We start from the raw sequence: 18,589 nt of genomic DNA, 5'->3' as shown, positions 1-18,589 counted from the left end.
GATACACAGGGCTCCGCCTCCTGAGCAGGGCGGGAGATTTGGTGTGCCGCAGGGAAGCTTCCCATCCCCCCTTCTGGCTCCCGGAGCTCTCCTGGTCGACCTTGCGACCCTGCGGTTCTGCTCCTGCACTGTCTACAAGAATTTGGCATTCTTGCTAGGGCTGAAGCCTTCTTCCCAGCGGCGACCATTCAGCCGGTAGCGTCCAGCTGGCACGAGGCGGCCACAGCCGCTCCTGGTGGAGACCTGGCAGTTCGTGGTGGGGCAGCGGGACAGCCTGCCTCCCTCTCCTGCTTTGCCCGGGGCTTCTGAGGTAAGTCCAGGTGCACCCAGTCCCCAGCCTTCGCCTGAGCACCCTGGGCGAGGTGGCTGCGCCTCCCTCTCTGCGCTCGCCAGACTGCCTCCAGCCTCGCTGGCCTGAGAACCCTCGGCTGCGCGAGGCCCAGAGCGAAATCAGTAAATACTCGTTGGGGTGAGAGGCTCCTTCTTTAAAGACCGTTGCTCTGTCCAGCAGTGATGGATCTAGTGTTCAGAGGATGTCTGTTACCAGAATATCTGTTTCCCGGCTTGAGGAGCCTTCTGCTTGCAGAGAGAACTGTAAAAATCCGTTAAGAAAGTAGTAAGGTGTCCTGGGATAGGAGCAGGTACAGTGAGGGCTGAAGAGGAAGGAATCTTGTCCCAAAAGTACCACTGGAGCAGGAACACTTTGATGTCATCCCACCCTGGAAGCACCAAATGAATCCAGTCACCCTGGGCCAGGGGTTGTAAAGCAGTTGCAAAACCAGGCTCCTTTGGTAGGTTTCTGTAGAAATTTCAATTTTGTGATTCTGTCCTATGTAATAAGATGCCTTAAAATCTAGAAAAGGGAATTATGTATAAATGCATTGGGCTACAGACAAGACTAAGTTAGGCTGCTTCTGCCCAGACAATTCTTACGTAAAATACCATAGGGAAATTGCCTGGGATAGTGTTCAGTTATCTACAATATTTGTTTTTAAATTTTTGTTAAAAGTCTTCCCCCCCTCCCCCACGAAGGAACTACTAAACTTTTGCTAATAAGATTTATGTAACTGACTTTAATCCTTTTGATTGAGAGAAGCTCAGAGTTAAAAATTCTTTGTATGGTTTTAATTTCTCGCTTTCTTTTTCTTTTATTTTCCCTGATCCAGATTCCCTATTAGTATTTATAGTTTATCATTTGTTTTATTGCATTGTTTATTGTCATTGCTTCAAATCCTCTATACAACATAGCCGACTCATTGGAAAAGACTCTGGTGCTGGAAAAGACTGAGAGCAAGAGGAGGAGGGGCAACAGAAGAATAGGTGGTTGAGTGGCATTACTGACTCAATGGATATGAGTTTGAGCAAACCCAGGGAGATAGTGAAGGACAGGAAAGCCTGGCTTGCTGCAGTTCATGGGGTCGCAAAGAGTTGGACATGACTTAGCGACTAAACAACAGAATGCTGCTCTTAAAAGCATGCTTGGTAGAACTACTGATGTTTAACCTAGTGAACTGGAAACCTAGAGGAACTGTAGCAGTCCTTGGATATTTGAACCACTGTGTGGAAAAAATGACTACACATGTTGTGAATAGTTTCCAGAGGTCAAGACAAGCATTTAGGATAACAGGTTTGTATTTAATGGCAGGAGAATTGTGTCAATTAATAAAATGATCTGGGTCTTTGGAGTTAGTCAAACTTGGGTTTCAGCCCTAATACACTTTCTAATTTGTGAATTTTAGTGAGTAGTTTAATATTTAACCTCATTTAACTCATCTGTAAATTGGGAGAGTTATATATATTTTAACTACCTCAGGGAGTCTAAGGATTTACTGATCTGGTGTGCATAGAAGTGCCTTATACAATTCCTGACAAACAGCCCCTCAGAAAGCTATTTTGTACAGATAAAAAGAAAATATTTCTTAATTTTGTATAAATGTCACATAGATGCATTAAACTTTTTCTCTAATAAATCCAATTCCGCATACTAAGAAGCAGTATCATGACTAGAAAGTTGGCAAAGAACAAAAGAATATGTTCTACTGGCAATGGCCATATAAATTATAGATGAAATATTAGTGTTGCCAAAATCTGTATTGCTGTTGTTCAGTTGCCCAGTCGTATCCAACTCTTTGTGACCCCCATGGACTGTAGCTCGCCAGGCCTCCCTGTCCCTCACCATCTCCTGAGGTTTGCCCAAGTTCATGTCCATTGCATCAGTGAGGCCATCCAGCCATCTCATCCTCTGATGCCCTTTTCTTCTTCTGTCCTCAATCTTTCCCAGCTTCAGGGACTTTGCTAATGAGTTAGCCGTTCGCATCAGGTGACCAAAATACTGGAGCTTCAGCATCAGTCCTTCCACTGAGTATTTAAGATTGACTGGTTTGATCTCCTTGCCATCTGAGGAACTCTCAGAAGTCTTCTCCAGCACCAGAGTTCAAAGACATCAATTCTTTGGCACTCTGCCTTCTTTACAGTCCAGCTCTCAGCCATAGGTGACTACTGGGAAACCATAGCCTTGACTCTGCAGACCTCTGTCAGCAGAGTAATGTCTCTGCTTTTCAACATAATGTCTAGGTTTGTCATAGCTTTCCTGCCAAAAAGCAATTGTCTTCTGATTTCATGGCTGCAGTCACCATCTGCACTAATTTAGTACCCAGGAAATCTGTCACTACTTCCATATTTTCCCCTTCTATTTGCCATGAAGTAATGGGATTGGATGCTATGATCTTAGTTTTTTCAATATTTAGTTTTAAGCCAGCTCTTTCATTCTCCTTCACTCTCATCAAGAGGCTCTTTAGTTCCTCTTTGCTTGCTGCCATTAGAGTGGTATCATCCACATATCTGAAGTTGTTGATGTTTCTCCTGCTATCTTAATTCCAGCTTGTAACTCATCCAGCCCAGCATGTGCTCAGCATATAAGTTAAATAAACAGGATGACAGCAGACAGCCCTGTCATATTCCTTTCTCAATCCTGAACCAATCAGTTGTTCCATACTGTTCTAACTGTTGCTTCTTGACCCACTACAGGTTTCTCAGGAGACAAGTAAGATGGTCTGGGATTCCCGTCTCTTCAAGAGCTTTCCACAGTTTGTTGTGATCCACACAATCAAAGGCTTTAGCATAGTCAATAAAACAGAGGTAGATGTTTTTCTGGAATTCTGTTGCTTTCTCTATGATCCGTTGGCAGTTTGATCTCTGTTTCCTCTGCCTTTTCTAAACCCAGCTTGGACATCAGGAAGTTCTTCGTTCACGTAATGCTGAAGCCTAGCATGCAAGATTTTAAGCATGACCTTACTAGCATGGGGGCTTCCCAGGTGGTACTACTGGTAAAGTATCCACCTGGTAATGCAGCAGATGCAAGAGACCAGGGTTTGATCCCTCAGTTAAGAAGATCCCCTAGAGAAGGAAATGGCAACCCATTCTAGTATTCTTGCCTGGAAAAATCCCATGGGACAGAGGAGCCTGGTGGGCTACAGTCCATGGAGTTGCAGAGTCGTATACGACTGAGCACTTGTGCTTTTTTTTTTTTTACTAGCTTGGGAGATGAGTGCAATTGTCCGATGATTTGAACATTCTTTAGTACTACCCTTCTTGGGAATTGGGATGAGGACTGACCTTTTTCAGACCTGTGGCCACTGCTGGGTCTTGCAGATTTCCTGACATATTGAGTACAACACTTTGATAGCATCATTCTTTAGGGTTTTGAATAGCTCTACTGGAATTCCATTGCATCCATTAGCTTTATTGACAGCAGTACTTCTTAAGGCCCATTTGACTTCACACTCCAGAATGTCTGGCTCTGGGTGGCTGATCACATCATCATAGTTATCTAGGTCATTAAGATGTTTTTTGTACAGTTCTTCTATGTATTCTTTCTGTCTCTTCTTGATCTCTTCCATGTTTACTAGGTCTCTAGCGTTACTATGGTCATATAAATTATAGGTGAAATATTATTGTTGCCAAAATCTTAACTCTCTGTACACCAATGTCAAATAGAAATACAGAGACAGAATTTTGAATGAAAGAGTATAGCTTTATTTCTTTGCCAGGCAAAGAGGGAACACCTCAACAACTGTACCCCCTTCTCTGGGGAATAGGGAGAGGTCTTCAGGGCTCATGGTCAGGGGTTTGTGATAAGGATTAAGGCAGTCTTGCATTCTTCTTTCTTCTGCAAAGTTTCAAATGGCGTCAACACTGGATCTGGTCCTCCAAGGTTATCAGCTTATGACCTTTCTGAAATGAATGCTACAAGGCAGTGTTACAAGGGTGTTGGCAGGGGGAGCGGGGGAGGCCAGGTGCAAGATATAATTTACATAGAGAGTAACTAAGGAATTATTTTATGAAGGACAAGGCTTGTTATGGGCACTATAGATTAGAAACAGCTGAAGTAAAACCAGGATTGCTTAACTCCCACGGACCTATTCTTGGGGTTTTTATAGCCATTGACTTTGTTTCCCTTGTTTGTTAGCATTAAAAAAATCACATTTTCCCATTTCTGTTGTAACAAATTCCCCATTGCTGGTTTATTTGCTCCATTTCCATGGAGAAAGAGAATCAGGTTTGTTCTTTGGCTTAGGACAAAACTTTAGTTTTACTCCATTTGACAAATACCAGCTGTCCAGCCTGGGGGCCCATCTGTCTCCTACCTTATTATCTTTGAACACAAAGTATGATCCTAATAGAATTGTTATGAGGATGAAATGGAAATACATACATTCAAAAATTTTGTCTAGCACATAATAAGTACTCAAAATTTTGGCCTCTCTCTACCACCTGCTTCTGCAATTTAGATCTTCTCAGTCTCCAAGGCTTCCTGGCCAAAATGGTAATGGTCATTTTGCCCTTTACTGTGTCGTCATAGTAACTTTGGCTTTGTAAGATCTGCCTTTATTCATCTTGTTTGTAAAAACTCATGAACTTCTTTGGTTGCTCTCATTTTCCTGTTTGCTGGCCTGACTGAGGTCTTTTTCCCAAAACAGGTGACTCTACTTGAATTTTCCAGCTGAAGAATATGTAGTACCTTTAAGGTAAATGAAAACTGAGACAAAATCATTTAGTGTGCTAGTTAAAAAAGATAACTTGGCAATATTTAGTAAGTTGTTGCTGCTGCTGCTGCTGCTAAGTCACTTCAGTGTCCGACTCTGTGCAACCCCATAGACGGCAGTTATCTGCATGCAAAGAACTGACTCATGGGGGACACAGCAGTATGATCCTCTTGTCAGGGAAAAGCATATAAATAGGATTTATCAGAGACAGGAGAGAAAAAAGTCTTTTTTTGAGTAAACTGCTGATTAACTGACAGCTAGGTGGAGTTATTAATTTGTTTCAGGCAATAAGTAGCATTGTAAGTTCTGAAACTAAATTTTGTCGACGAAGTAAGAGTTGATCAAACTTTTGCCTGCCAAATCTGAAATTTATTCAGTGAAGAGCTGACCATAAAGTATTGGAAGGATTCATGTTTACTATTTAATTACCGAGATACCTAGAAAGCCATATTCATAATTATAAAGTTGTTTGGGGAGCATGCAATTTAATAGTAAAGGGAGGTCCTTGAGGATTATTCGATTCAGGTTTGGACACAGTGATGTCCGCAGGCTTCCCCCAATAGACTGTATCTTTCTAGTGAATAGATAATAAAATCCACCAAACTATCATTCCTTGTTTGGCTGCTCTTTTTCTAAGCTCATGTATTAATCTCCCCCTTCTAATTAATGTTGTTATCCTATAAATTCGTTAGAGTTTTTTACCCACAGAATTGTTTTCCTGTCATTATATTTCAGTTGCCTTGATTGGGCTTGGCTTTTTCCTAATCTCGGGCACTTTGTCATCTCTTCCATTTTTCAGATAAAGAATTGAGTTACTTATTATCAAAAACATAATATTGATACAATAATGAATAATGTGTCCTTCATACTTACAGACTTTTAAAAATATTATGCAAATATATGGATTCATTATGTGAATGTTTGACTGTTGATAGGAATTTTTCATCACTTTTGAGTACTTTATTGCTTTTGTTTAGGTTAGGAATGACGAGCACGCTGGAATTAAAGGAAGACAAGATGCTGAAAGTTCAATTTGTGGGAGATGATGATGTTCTTAATCACATTCTTGATAGAGAAGGAGGTACTAAATGATTATACAATGGAAGGGATGTTTATTTAATGATTATGTATTATTTCACTTTTAAAAGTCTAATCATCTATTTTGAAAATATAGCACAAAGTATTTGATCTAGTAAGACTGCAAGTAAATACTACCTTAATTTTTAGTTTATTCTATTAAAACTGTATTAAAAATAGGGGGACTCCCCTGATGGTCCAGTGGTTGAGATTCTACCATGCAATGCAGGGGACCCAGGTTCAGTCCCTGGTTGGGGAACTAAGATCCCAAAAACACAAATTTAAAAAATTAAACATTAAAAAAAATTAAACAAAAATAATAAAACCTCACCTCATATGAAATGTTCAGCAATGGTGTTAAGTGATAAGATAACCATCTACTGTAATGAAAATGTATAGTTATTTTGAACCCCCAAAATATATAATTTCAACGTTTTTTTTAACTTATACAAACTTACACAAACTGTGATTTCTGTTGAATCAAAGAGAAAACACCGAGTTTTTTTTTCAGCTTTTAAATAATGACAATGAAATGGTGTAGTTTATTTATTTAACTGTAATGTTTACATTTAAAAGAATTCATACCTGTCATGTTCTAATTCTTTGAATGTTTATATAGGACCTAAAATAAAAAAGGAGCGAGCCCAGCTTTTGGTCAACACACAAAAAATAATAAAGAAGCCAGAAAATGAGTTGGAGGAAGATGACCAGGAAGTTTTAAAAGATCAGAACTATGTTGAAGTTTTAGGACAAGATGTTCAAGGTATTTGCAGGGTAGGGGTTGTGGAGTTGGGAATGTACCCTCAAATTTCTGCAGGTAGCTGAAATTGCTCTGCAGGTTACCTAAAAGTAGTCCTGTTGGTTAGGTAGCATTTTGCTACAATTTTTTCCCAGTTTTTTAAATTTTAAAATACATATGCTAATAACAACATTTGCCATCTTTACCAATTTAAGTGTACAATTTAGTTATATTAAATATATTCATAATATTGTCCTATCATCACCATTGTCCACCTCCAAAACACTTTTATCTGGTGTGCTATATTATTTCTCATCAGAAAAGCATTCCTTCAGATTCTTTCTCTGCAGTTGGAAAGATTGAAGCACTGAGTTTCTACTATAGACTTGTTCTTACTTTAAGAAAGATACAGTCTACGGACCTAGCACTTTAAATATATTTTTTAAAAGATATTTGTACTTTCAACTAATTTGAAATAATTTCATAAAACAAGTCACTTTATTATTACCTTGATCATCTCTACAGAAATAGATAGAAGGATTATTCCAAGAAGTAATGTGTTCCAACTAGGCATGCTAATGTTATGCTTTTTTATACCTAAGCCAGATTCCTGCCAGATTATGCTTAAAAATGTTAGGCTTGAATTATAATTTACTTAAAAATGTTTACTTAAAATTTAAGTAAGTTATAATAGGCTTTAAAATGTTAGGCTTGAATTATAATTTGCTTAAGACTCAAAGAGCACAGATTTATATTCCAGTGCAAGGAGCATGGACCTACTTAAGTTGACTTAAAAAAAAATTATGATCAAGGAACAAAATCAGTACTGTTGGGCACTAGGGGCGTTGGATCTAGGAGCAGGGTTTTTGCTGCCTCGGGTCTTCTGGTCTCCCCCATGTCATCTCTGTGCGCCAGTTCTGTCCTGTCGATGCCACCTGCCTCCCTGATGTGCATGTCTTTTACTGTCTCACACTTGACTTATAAGTGGTCATTGTTCTTGAGTGATACTGCTTTTGGATTTTTTTCCCAGTGTTAAATGACATGATGCAAAAAATGACCACCACCCCTCAGTAGGCTTAGCAGGCAGGGTAGATTGTCATAAAAGTGTCCCTAACTAGACAGTTGACACTTTTAGCAGTTGTTATTTTTAAAGGGAAAATTAAAGAATGAAATTAAGTCAGGGTCTTTGTTGAGAGAAAGAGAACTTCTATCATATGACTATTTTTGAGTGTATTTTTGTGTATCTGTGAATAACATGTTTTCTGTGTTTTAAAATTTAAACAGTATCATGGTCTATTGTGTATTTTAAACATTTTATTTATAAACACATATTGTTGAACCTTTATAAGACAGTGAGGGGTACATATCCTAAGTTTTTAGGTAAAATTTTACCTTTTTTTTCTGTCAATTGACCTCACCTATGTTTCTTGCATTCTTTTTTTATGTTGCATTTTTTTCTTTCAGAATCCTTGAAAAATGGCTCTGCTACAGATGGTGGGAATAAAGTTTATCCTTTTCAGAACAGAAAACACCCTGAAAAGATGGCTAAATTAGGTATGTTGCTTTCTGATTTCTGTAATGATTATTCATCTTTTCTAAGAAGGTGTGTTTAACCACATTTCCCACAGTTATCACCCCATTGCTTTCACTAAAAGAATGATGAGGGATGTCATTTTATATTACATATTCAAGCGTACTTAAAGTCATTAGTATTTTTCATACTCAGATGTCTTCTGTTCTTAGCTAGGTTCTAAGTTTATAGAAACCCTGTCTTAGATTACTTCCCACAACATCTAGCACAGGTTCTTAACATTTACTTCTTTTGTTAAGTGAGTGACTTAAGTTTGCACAGAAATATTCTGAATTTATTGAAAATAAGAATTTTACAGTATATGTAGAAGAAAAATGTTGTTTGTACTAGAGAAAATCATTTATATAAAATTGTTAGGAATGAGCTGTTCTAATAGTTTTCTTACCCAGGTTACCACTTACACTAATTACACATGAATTACTGAGTTTCAGAGAACTAGACTAGTTAGATCCTGTGGCATGAGGGATCATCAGTTTTGACTGTTTTGAGGAAAGGAAATAACATGTGAAAGCACTTTAAAATTAAGGCGGTCCATAAGTATATGAAAGCTTGAGAATACCAAAAAGTTAAGAGCAAAGGGATAATAATTAACTGCCTGGCAAAATGTAGTTGTTTGTATTAATATAAAAAGACTTATAATCTATAATAGTAGAACATCTATATGTATATGTCTTAGGTGGCATATTTTTATATAGTCATTGTAACCAATGATCATTTAAACATTCACGGTTAAATCACACATGTTGAGTGTTAAAACTGATGAGGGACGTATAAAAAGTAATTATATTGGTAAGACCTGTGCTTCTGAACATAATAAAATTTTAAACATTTGCAAAATTCAGTTTTCTGAAAGATACTACATGCATCATTAATTTTGATTCTAACATGGCACATACAATAATTTACACTAATTGATGTTTTTCTTAGAGTTTATTATCTACATCAAGAAATTTTTTTTAAAATTTATACAAATAAACTTATTATTTCCCTGGTGGTCCAGTGGTTAGGACTCTGCACTCCCCGTGCAGGGGCACAGATTCCAATCCCTAGTTGGGGAACTAAGATTCCACATGCTGTACAATTAGGCCAAAAAACTGAAAAGAAAATAGGTACTAACCTATAGTAGAGGAAATACTCAGTATCCTCAGGGGCGTCCTTGCCAGCAAGCCAGGTGAAGGGAAACTTGGTATGACCATAAGTATGTAATTATTTCTGCACTGTTCGTGATGTAAGTTAAATACACAGTTAATGTTCTAGGAGACCCTAGATGATCAAAAATAAAAAGACCAAATGAACTTATTTACAAAACAGAAATGTAACTAACTTATGTTTACCAAAAGGAAAAGTTGGGAGAAGGATAAATTAGGAGTCTGGAATTAACAGATGCACACTAATACATAGAAAATCGGTAAACAACAAGGACTTATAGCACAGGAAACTATATTCAATATTTTGTAATAACCTGTATGTGAAAAGAATCTGAAAAAGAAAACAATCACTTTGCTCTGTACCTGAAACTAACACACCATTTTAAATCAACTGTACTTCAATGCAAAAGAAATTTAAATTTTTTTGATCTGTAAAAATGACTGAATTCTATGTTGGATCTCTGAGAAACCAGAGGAAAATCCTGAAATAATTATTAGAGGAAAGATCAGATAGACACCAACGGAGAAGGCAATGGCACCCCACTCCAGTACTCTTGCCTGGAAAATCCCATGGACGGAGGAGCCTGGTAGGCTGCAGTCCATGGGGTCACTAGGAGTTGGACACGACTGAGCGACTTCACTTTCACTTTTCACTTTCATGCATTGGAGAAGGAAATGGCAACCCACTCCAGTGTTCTTGCGTGGAGAATCCCAGGGACAAGGGAGCCTGGTGGGCTGTTGTCTATGGGGTCGCACAGAGTTGGACACAACTGAAGCGACTTAACAGCAGCAGCAGCAGATAGACACTAAAGCCAAAATGAAATCTTAAGGCCAGTGGGGCATTGGAGAAAGAGGAGAACTAATAGTGGAAAGAATAATGGAACCTCAGTGGAGTCATCAAGTAGAAGTTCCCTGAGTGTGCCACAAAGCTGCAGTGATACACGTCTATCTGTATGCACTGTGAGGAACTTAAGTATTGTTATGATAGGCATTTCTCTCACCACATCTGAAAGAAATATGCAGTCATGAAAAGATAGTTTTTTGGATAATATGACTGATCATACTTTCCAAAAATCTGTGTTTAGTTATGATGCTCTTTGACTCATTAACTATTGTTGCTGATTGGGTTTACATCTAAACATATCGATAAAATAGAATGCCTTCATATTTTTAAATAAGTGATCAGTCAGAAAATCGATATTACTCTGAGTATAAAAGATGATTAAATATAATTGCACTAACCAAGATATAGTTGGGCTAGAAATTGAGTAGGAGTTAGTTTACAAGGCTTTGTGAACTACAGAGAACACTTGCGAAATTGAAATTAGTTTGTTCAGATAGGATCAGATAAAATCTGATGAGAAGTTATTTTTAGGCAGAGAGGAATTTTTTTTAATTAATTGATTTTTGGCTGCACTGGGGCTTCATTGCTGTGCTCGGGCTTTCTCTAGGTGTGGTGCACAGGCTTCTCATTGCAGCGTCTTCTCTTGTAGAGCATGAGCTCTAGAGAGTGCAGGCTTAAGTAGCTGCAGCACGCGGGCTCAGTAGTTGGGGCTCAAGGGCTCTAGCGTGTGGGCTCAGTGGTTGTGGTGCATGGGCTTAGTTGCTGTGGGACATGTGGAACCTTCTCAGACCAGGGATTGAACGTATGTCCCCTGCATTGGCAGGTGGATTCTTATCCACTGCACCCGCAGGTAAGTCCCAAAGAGAAATTTTACTTAAAAATTTTGACTATGTTGCAGACCACTCGTTGTGTAAATATACAGTACAAATGAATAAGAAAAATGAAAATTAAATAAAATATATCCCCCAGTTTTTTATTACGGAAATTAATATCCACACATGGATGACTCTCTTGTTCCTTTTCCTCTTTAATTCTTCCTTTTTCTTCCTTTTTTCCTTTTTTAATTAAAAGTTATTTAAAAGCAGAGAAATTCTATGTTTTAAAACCAAAACTATTTCAGCTAAGTTACTGTGTACTTTTGTGGCTTTTTGTTGACGTGAAGGGTTTTTTTCCTATATTGTGGATCAGCAGCCTTTAATGCAAACTTGGGCTACTTTTCTGGTGTAAAGAGAAGGCAAGGCCTGAGCCTTAGGTAGATTGCTTGGGGGAATGAGGACAGTGAAGAAGAGATGGAATAGCTACCAACAGTAGCCAGGGAGCAGGATAAAACCATGGAATCCAGATGGAGGAATAATTTCAAAGAAACATTTTGTAAACTGTAATGAGTGATACAGAGGACCGAGGAGGTTAAGAAAAAAATAGCCAGTGCATTTGTGGGGACTGCATAAATATCTTGGGTCAGTTCCAAGATTGGAGGATAAAGCTGTGTGAATTAGGTTAAAAAGAGTTTGAGTCAGTAAAATGGTTTTAACCTAACAAATCCAACTATATTTTGTCTTTAAAAAAAAAAGATAATTTAAATAGTGTATACTTTTTTCCTCAGTGAACAGTGTTCCAGTGTGTGTTATTGGGGAAATGTAAATCTGTTCCTTCAGTTCCTGTGTGCCTATTACAGTGAGAGAATGTGAGCATCTTTAACATTTGTATTTTTTATTTTAAATGGCCCCTGCTGTAAGAAGCCAGGTATTTCATCTGATGCTCAGTTGAAGAAATGCCCTGTTTAATGCTATATCATATTTTATACATTATTAATATGTGTTATAGAGTTTTAGACATAAGTAATAAAGTAAACCACACTTTGGGGGAGATTTAAGAGCTTTAAAATTAGTATAATTTTAAACCTTAACTGTTTTAACTTTTAATCCCACTTTCTGGCCATTCTTTCCTATGCCCTTGCAAAGATGTTCCTTAAGTATAATGGTAGAGAAATGGAAGAACTATAGGCCTGTCAGTGGAGAGGAGAGGGAGAGAATATGATGATTAGAGAAACCAGCAAGGTCAAAGTTAGCTCTTTATTTGCTTTTGTGGGTTTTTTTTTTTTTTTTTTTGGCAAGACCTTGAAGAAAGACTTCAAGATGCTTGGATAACAGTGAGTAAAGGTGAAAGCAGTTCTACTCTTAACATGGCTGGGTTTATTTATCTTTCTGATAATAGTAGCAGCGAGTTGTTTTTTTTTTAATTTATGTAAGTGAAATAAAGATACTTTCCCTCTTAATCTGTTATACATTAAAAAAAATATTTTATGTATTTCTTTTGTCTATTTACAGCTTCCGAACTAGTGAAAACACCAAGAAAAACTGTTTCGCTCAATATGAAGAATGATCCTGAAATTACAATAGACATTCCTCAGTGTAGCAAGGGTAAGATTTTACCTCAGTTGTTTAAGGAGAGCTTTCAGAGTTGCTTCAAATTATAGTATGAAGTGAAGTGAAGTGAAGTTGCTCAGTCGTGTCCGACTCTTTGCGACCCCATAGACTGTAGCCTACCAGGCTCCTCTGTCCATAGGATTTTCCAGGCAATAGAACCGGAGTGTATTGCCATTTCCTTCTCCAGCGGATCTTCCCAACCCAGGGATCGAACCCGGGTCTCTCGCATTGAAGTATACCACTTTATTTTTGGTCTAAGTGCTTGTTTATATATTTTCTTTTCTGTTCTGAAAATGCATTCGGCAGATGCAGTTAATACCCCAGCCTATGTGCTTTAGTGTATTTAGCAAAAATACAAAAAGTAAAGGGCAAAAAGATCTGTGTGGGTTGAACTTATACAAATTGATAGAGACAATAAATACTGTTGTCATTTGCCTAGTTTAGCCAAATGTTTGTGGAAGATTTGCTTTGGCAAATGCTATTTGAAATAAGGTTTTGGGGATTTGTAAGTCTTATAGTTTGTGGAGAATTGTGGAGCACTTGTTTTTGAATAGCCCATTCCAACTAGATTAAATAGTGTGCTATTAAAATAATGAGCTGGGTATTCCCTCATGGTCCAGCAGTTAGGGCTTCACACTTCCACTGCTGGGGCCTGGGTTCGATCTCTGGTTGGGGAACTAAGATCTCACAAGACACATGACATGGCTAAAATAAATAAATAAACATAAAATAAACAATGAAAAGATGTAGTTTTTCTTGTTACATGAATGCTACAGAAATGTCATTAATGAGAGCAATCATAAAATTAATAAGAACAGTTCAGCCTCTAGTGGAGATGTAATTAATTGAGAATTCAGTAATATAGTGGCTTCTGGATAGAACCTGCAACTTTGCTTTTAATGAAACTAGGTTTTTATGGAACATGAAGTATTTGTAGTGAGTAATGGCTTTTTGTTTCATTCTTTAGGGCATTCTGCTTCAGACAAATCTCAGTTGAAGGTAAGCAATTGACTAAAAATAAGCAAAAACCATAGTGTTATAAAGTAAGACATGAAAAATAACCATTTCACCTGTTAATTTAGATAGTACTTTATCATTTACAAGTATCTGCTAATTAAATACCTAACTTATAGATGAAGAATGTGAGGTTCAGAGAAGTGAAGTGACTTGTCTAAACTCACCAAACTAGGAAAGGGACAAGCTGGAAAATGAAGCCAGGTTTTCTGGCCCCAACTGTCCTGCCTATTCTGTGTCAGAACTATCCCTGGGTATTTTCATCAAGCAGAGTTGGCTTGGAAGTTTTACAGTTTGGTTTGGTGTTGCTTTTATATATAATGTGTTTTTTTGGTGTGGGGGTGGGGGTGGGGGTTAATCCCCAAATCCACTAAATGCATTCATCTATCCCCTTACCATTTATGTTTGAAACCTAAGTTGGCTTTGGTTAATTCATTCCGGGGTAGCAGACAGTAATGAAAAGTTTATCCTCTCCTTTGTGTTTTTCTGGTTTTGTTCTTTCATAATACTTCGTCAAGTGGTCCTGCCTAGATGTGGGCAAGCCCAGGTAGGCATGGATAAATCCAGGATAATGAATATGTGAGTGGTGAGTGTTTCCAGGCGTAGGTGGCTATAGATTTAGACATGTCTGGACTTGTGTACCGGCTCAGTTCTGGGAACCCCTCATAAAATTTTGAGTATAGACATTCAGGGCCATGGTTATAGGCCTGTGCAGGAATGTCCTATTTTAGGCAAGTATAGGTGTGAGACTAGACATGTCAGAGCCTCCCGTGCCTTTGATAATGCTTTTTTCCCCCATATTATATCTTGTATAACTATAAAAGAATAAAGCTCATTCTCTCCAGTACTCTTGCCTGGAAAATCCCATGGATGGAGGAGGCTGGTAGGCTACAGTCCATGGGGTTGCAGAGTCGGACATGACTGAGCGACTTCACTTCACTTCACAATCCAGTCAGTGTTTTAGATAAATCAGCACATTCTTTTTCAAGTTGTGGATCACAACTTAGTGGATCTTGTTGATTCCCTAAAACATGGTCAGAAAACCTGTTAACCAGTGGTATTATACCCACCACAGTAAGAGACCATCACCCTGAGAGAGTCTTAGTGTTTTTTCTTAGAAGGGGTCAATCAGGAGAGAATATGTATAGGGCTTTGAGGATCGGATCTGGCCTCAAGGGTTTTAAGGCACATCTGTCAAGATGGAAAACTGATCTGTATTAGACAAAAATTCATGGCATAATATTTTAGGATTAGTGGATACAGTGAGGAGAGGGTTTTAAACTGAGTTTCGTCCAGGGTAGCAGACAATAATTGAAATTTACTTATCAAAATTTGAGTTTTGATAAGTAAACAAGCATTTGATAAGAAACAAGTAAGCAAGCTGTTTGCCCTGGTTAGTAATCTGCTATCCTAATGGGAGAATAGATTGCCCAGATGAGCAAACTGTCAAGATAAATTATTTGCAGAAATTTCTGTAGGAAACAGTGAAGTTATTACTAGTTTATAGCCTTACCTTTTTGAGCAAGAATTTTCTGAAATGATTATTTTGACACAGATGTCCTCAGACCTGATAAATAAGCTCTGTGGATATAGGCTGTCTCAGTTCTCAATCCAGAAATCAGTTTGGTAGGACATGATCTACAATTTTTAAAAAATGAAATAGGATAAAACAGGAAATTTCTGTATTATAAGTATTATCATAATTTAACTCAGTTATATATGCACATGTGTACTGGATCAAGGTGGCCAAATATTTTTTAAAAATTAAGGATCTGTATCAAAAAAGTTTAAAATATACAATGATATATTTTATAAACCTGTGGATCAGATCAGCTATTATAATACTATTAATATCCTGAATCAAAATTTAGTTATTATATTTATAACTAGTGCCATCGACTTATCACAAGACAGCAGACTTATATTTTGTGTCATATATTCATGTTGCCAAAAAAAAAAGGGTGTTTTATCTTTTATCATCAATAGTGTTACCATGTATACAACCATAGGCATTTTATTGTGCAGAAATTGAATAGTGTTAAAGTATTAGATTTTATAAAGAAAAGAAAAACGTGTTATATCGCTATAGATGTTTAAAAAATTAAGAGTACAGAAGCAAGAAGTAGAAACCTCTGTGTCTGTCCTCACAGACTGTTTTTACTTCTGGCCATGCTGGGCCTTTGCTGGGGCACACAGGCTCTCCAGTTGCAGGGCCTGGACTTCTCTAGTTGGGGCGTGCAGGCTTAGTTGCCCCACAGCATGTGGGATCTTAGTTCCCCGACAGAGGGTGCAGCCCATGTCTCCTGCATTTTGGAAGGCAGATTTCTTTACTACTGGACCACCAGGGAAGACTCCTCACAGACTACTTTAACACGAGTAAATTTTTTGTGCATTAAAAGGCCCATTGCCGTAAGTATCAGTTCAGTTCAGTTCAGTTGCTCAGTCGTGTCCAACTCTTTGCAACCCCATGAATCACAGCACGCCAGGCCTCTAGGAATCCCATTTAAACAAATCCCATTTGCTTACTCATCATCACTGAACAGTATTACCTCTTAAAAAAAAAATTCTGCTAATCTGATAGGTGAAGAATGGTTCAAACACTGATAAACTTATGCTTTTTCTTTATATAATAATAGAAGTCCATACTTTACAGATGTCTGGAATACAACTTATAGAATCACTCTAAGAATCCTTTGGAATTTGTTTGTATCATTTTTGTTGTTATAGTCTTTTTTTCCCCCAATAAAGTCATTTGTCATTGTCTTCTAGTTCCAGGAGGTAGCTCCTCTAGTTCTAATGTCATCTATTGAAAACAAAATATTTTTTTCTTTCCAGCCTTTCTTGCACCCAGATCCATCATTAATTTCCATGTCATCATTATTATTTGACTATTTAAAACTATGTTGCTTTTTTATTTTTGAACAGAACAATGATAAAAGTGAATTTCTGTCAACAGCACCTCGTGGGCTAAGGAAGAGATTAATAGGTGTGTATTTCTTTTAACACTGAGTTTTTTATAAAAAAAAAAAAAAGCATCTAAACAAGAGGCAATAATGGTTAAATATACAGGTTCTAGCCTTAGAATGCTTACTTTTTCTTTGGCCTGTCACAGGGACTTCTCTGTGCCTCAATTCTCCTCATTTGTGAAATAGGGACAACAGTGGTACCAGCCTCAGAGTTATTTTGAGATTCATTGAAATAAAGAATGTCAAATGTGCTTAGTAGTGCTTGACTGTGATATATGCTTAACAGGTGTTAGCTATTAGTATCTTTTATTATTATAACTACTTACTGCTGTTTCTTTCCATGATGGAAAGGATATGGTCACGTCTTCAGTTGAACTGTAAATCCCTTAAGGGCAAGGAGTATATCTTATATTTTAACTCTTAACACTTAGCACCATGTCTTTGACATCACAGTCAGTGGATATTAAGGTTAGTTAAAATTCTTCTTCAATATAATAACATGCTTTCTGGTTTATTTGCCTAAGACAGTGTTAGAAATGGTTCTGTTGATTTATTAAGAAGTTTTATATTGGAATAATTCAAAATATTCAGTTATACTGAATACTATACAAAGCCAAGTAAACAAACATGAGTCCCACCTTTGGGGAAATTAAAAGTGTTTTGGGGTTTTTTTGTTTTGGGTTTTTTGGGGTTTTTTTGCAGCACTGTATAGTTTGCAGGATCTTAGTTCCCTGACCAGGGATTGATCCCGGGCCACCGCAGTGAAAATGTGGAACCCAAACTACTGGAACTATAGGGAACTCCCTGTTTTGGGGTTTTTAAATGTTTAACTTTGGGGCAGATTTCTTGTTGACCTTGGTTTCCTAAAGATATCAGTGCCTTTCTTGGGGTTGACTCCTTGACAATATTAGCTGACATTGTTAAGTCCATGCCTCGTAGCCGTTCTTTTCAAGGTATAAAGTTGATGCAAGATTTCTAATCAACATAAAATTTATAATACTAAATTAGTGAATATCTGAAGTAGTAAAAGATCATATGTGCAATTGTTATTATTATTTTATGTCAAATACATCCCACATCTTAATTTCCTCCTTACTCCACAGAAGAATCTTTTTTAGAGAGAAGGTGAACATCCTTTTCCTTCTCAATAACCATCAAATAAATACACCAACATGTATGATGTATTCATGTAGATAGGATAAAGACATTGTCTGGTACCTCCTACCACTTCTAACCCATGCATCTACCATGGGCAGCAATCACCACAAATTGAATCTTCTAAGCTATATATGCCCACAAAATCAAGCCTTTTTTTTTTTTTTCTTTTTCAGTATCTATATTTGTTAACATGCTGACCGGATATTCTGAAGTATATCTACTCTTCAAAATAAATAGTGATTTGCTTAAAATTATTTCTTTTGGAATTTAACCTTTTATGATAGTTTTATACTTATTGAGTATAAAAACTAGTTTATCCTTACTTTATGATTATAAAACTAGCTTTATTATTTCTAGAGAGTGGTTGGGGTCATTATGGTTTGTTTAAAAATATAACTTTTATATCAACTCTGGGATGGATTGTGCCTATGTATTAGTAGTCCTTAAAGTAGTGACTGTCATATATTGAGTGCTCTGTCAGTTAGGATGGCATTTTCAATGGGCAGCAATGGAAAACTCTATAACAATTGCTTAAGACATTGAAGTATCTCACATCACAAGAAGTCTAGAGATACACAGTT

At 37.3% G+C, this 18,589-nt stretch overlaps 1 protein-coding gene across 1 annotated transcript in view; it reads left to right on the top strand.

Moving 5' to 3' along the window:
- The first annotated feature begins 244 nt into the window (after positions 1–244).
- Positions 245–18,589, top strand: part of ORC2 (origin recognition complex subunit 2) — a 37,131-nt gene continuing 18,786 nt past the window's right edge. The window contains exons 1-8 of the mRNA XM_068968175.1: positions 245–310; positions 4,980–5,027; positions 6,023–6,126; positions 6,742–6,885; positions 8,326–8,415; positions 12,772–12,864; positions 13,838–13,869; positions 16,810–16,870. Coding sequence (XP_068824276.1) covers positions 6,030–6,126; positions 6,742–6,885; positions 8,326–8,415; positions 12,772–12,864; positions 13,838–13,869; positions 16,810–16,870 — 517 coding nt within the window. The 5' untranslated portion in view covers positions 245–310; positions 4,980–5,027; positions 6,023–6,029. The remainder of the gene's footprint in view (positions 311–4,979; positions 5,028–6,022; positions 6,127–6,741; positions 6,886–8,325; positions 8,416–12,771; positions 12,865–13,837; positions 13,870–16,809; positions 16,871–18,589) is intronic.

This window comes from Capricornis sumatraensis, chromosome 3 (assembly GCF_032405125.1).
Source record: "Capricornis sumatraensis isolate serow.1 chromosome 3, serow.2, whole genome shotgun sequence".
NCBI lineage: Eukaryota > Metazoa > Chordata > Mammalia > Artiodactyla > Bovidae > Capricornis > Capricornis sumatraensis.
This window is presented reverse-complemented; position numbering and strand designations above follow the sequence as displayed.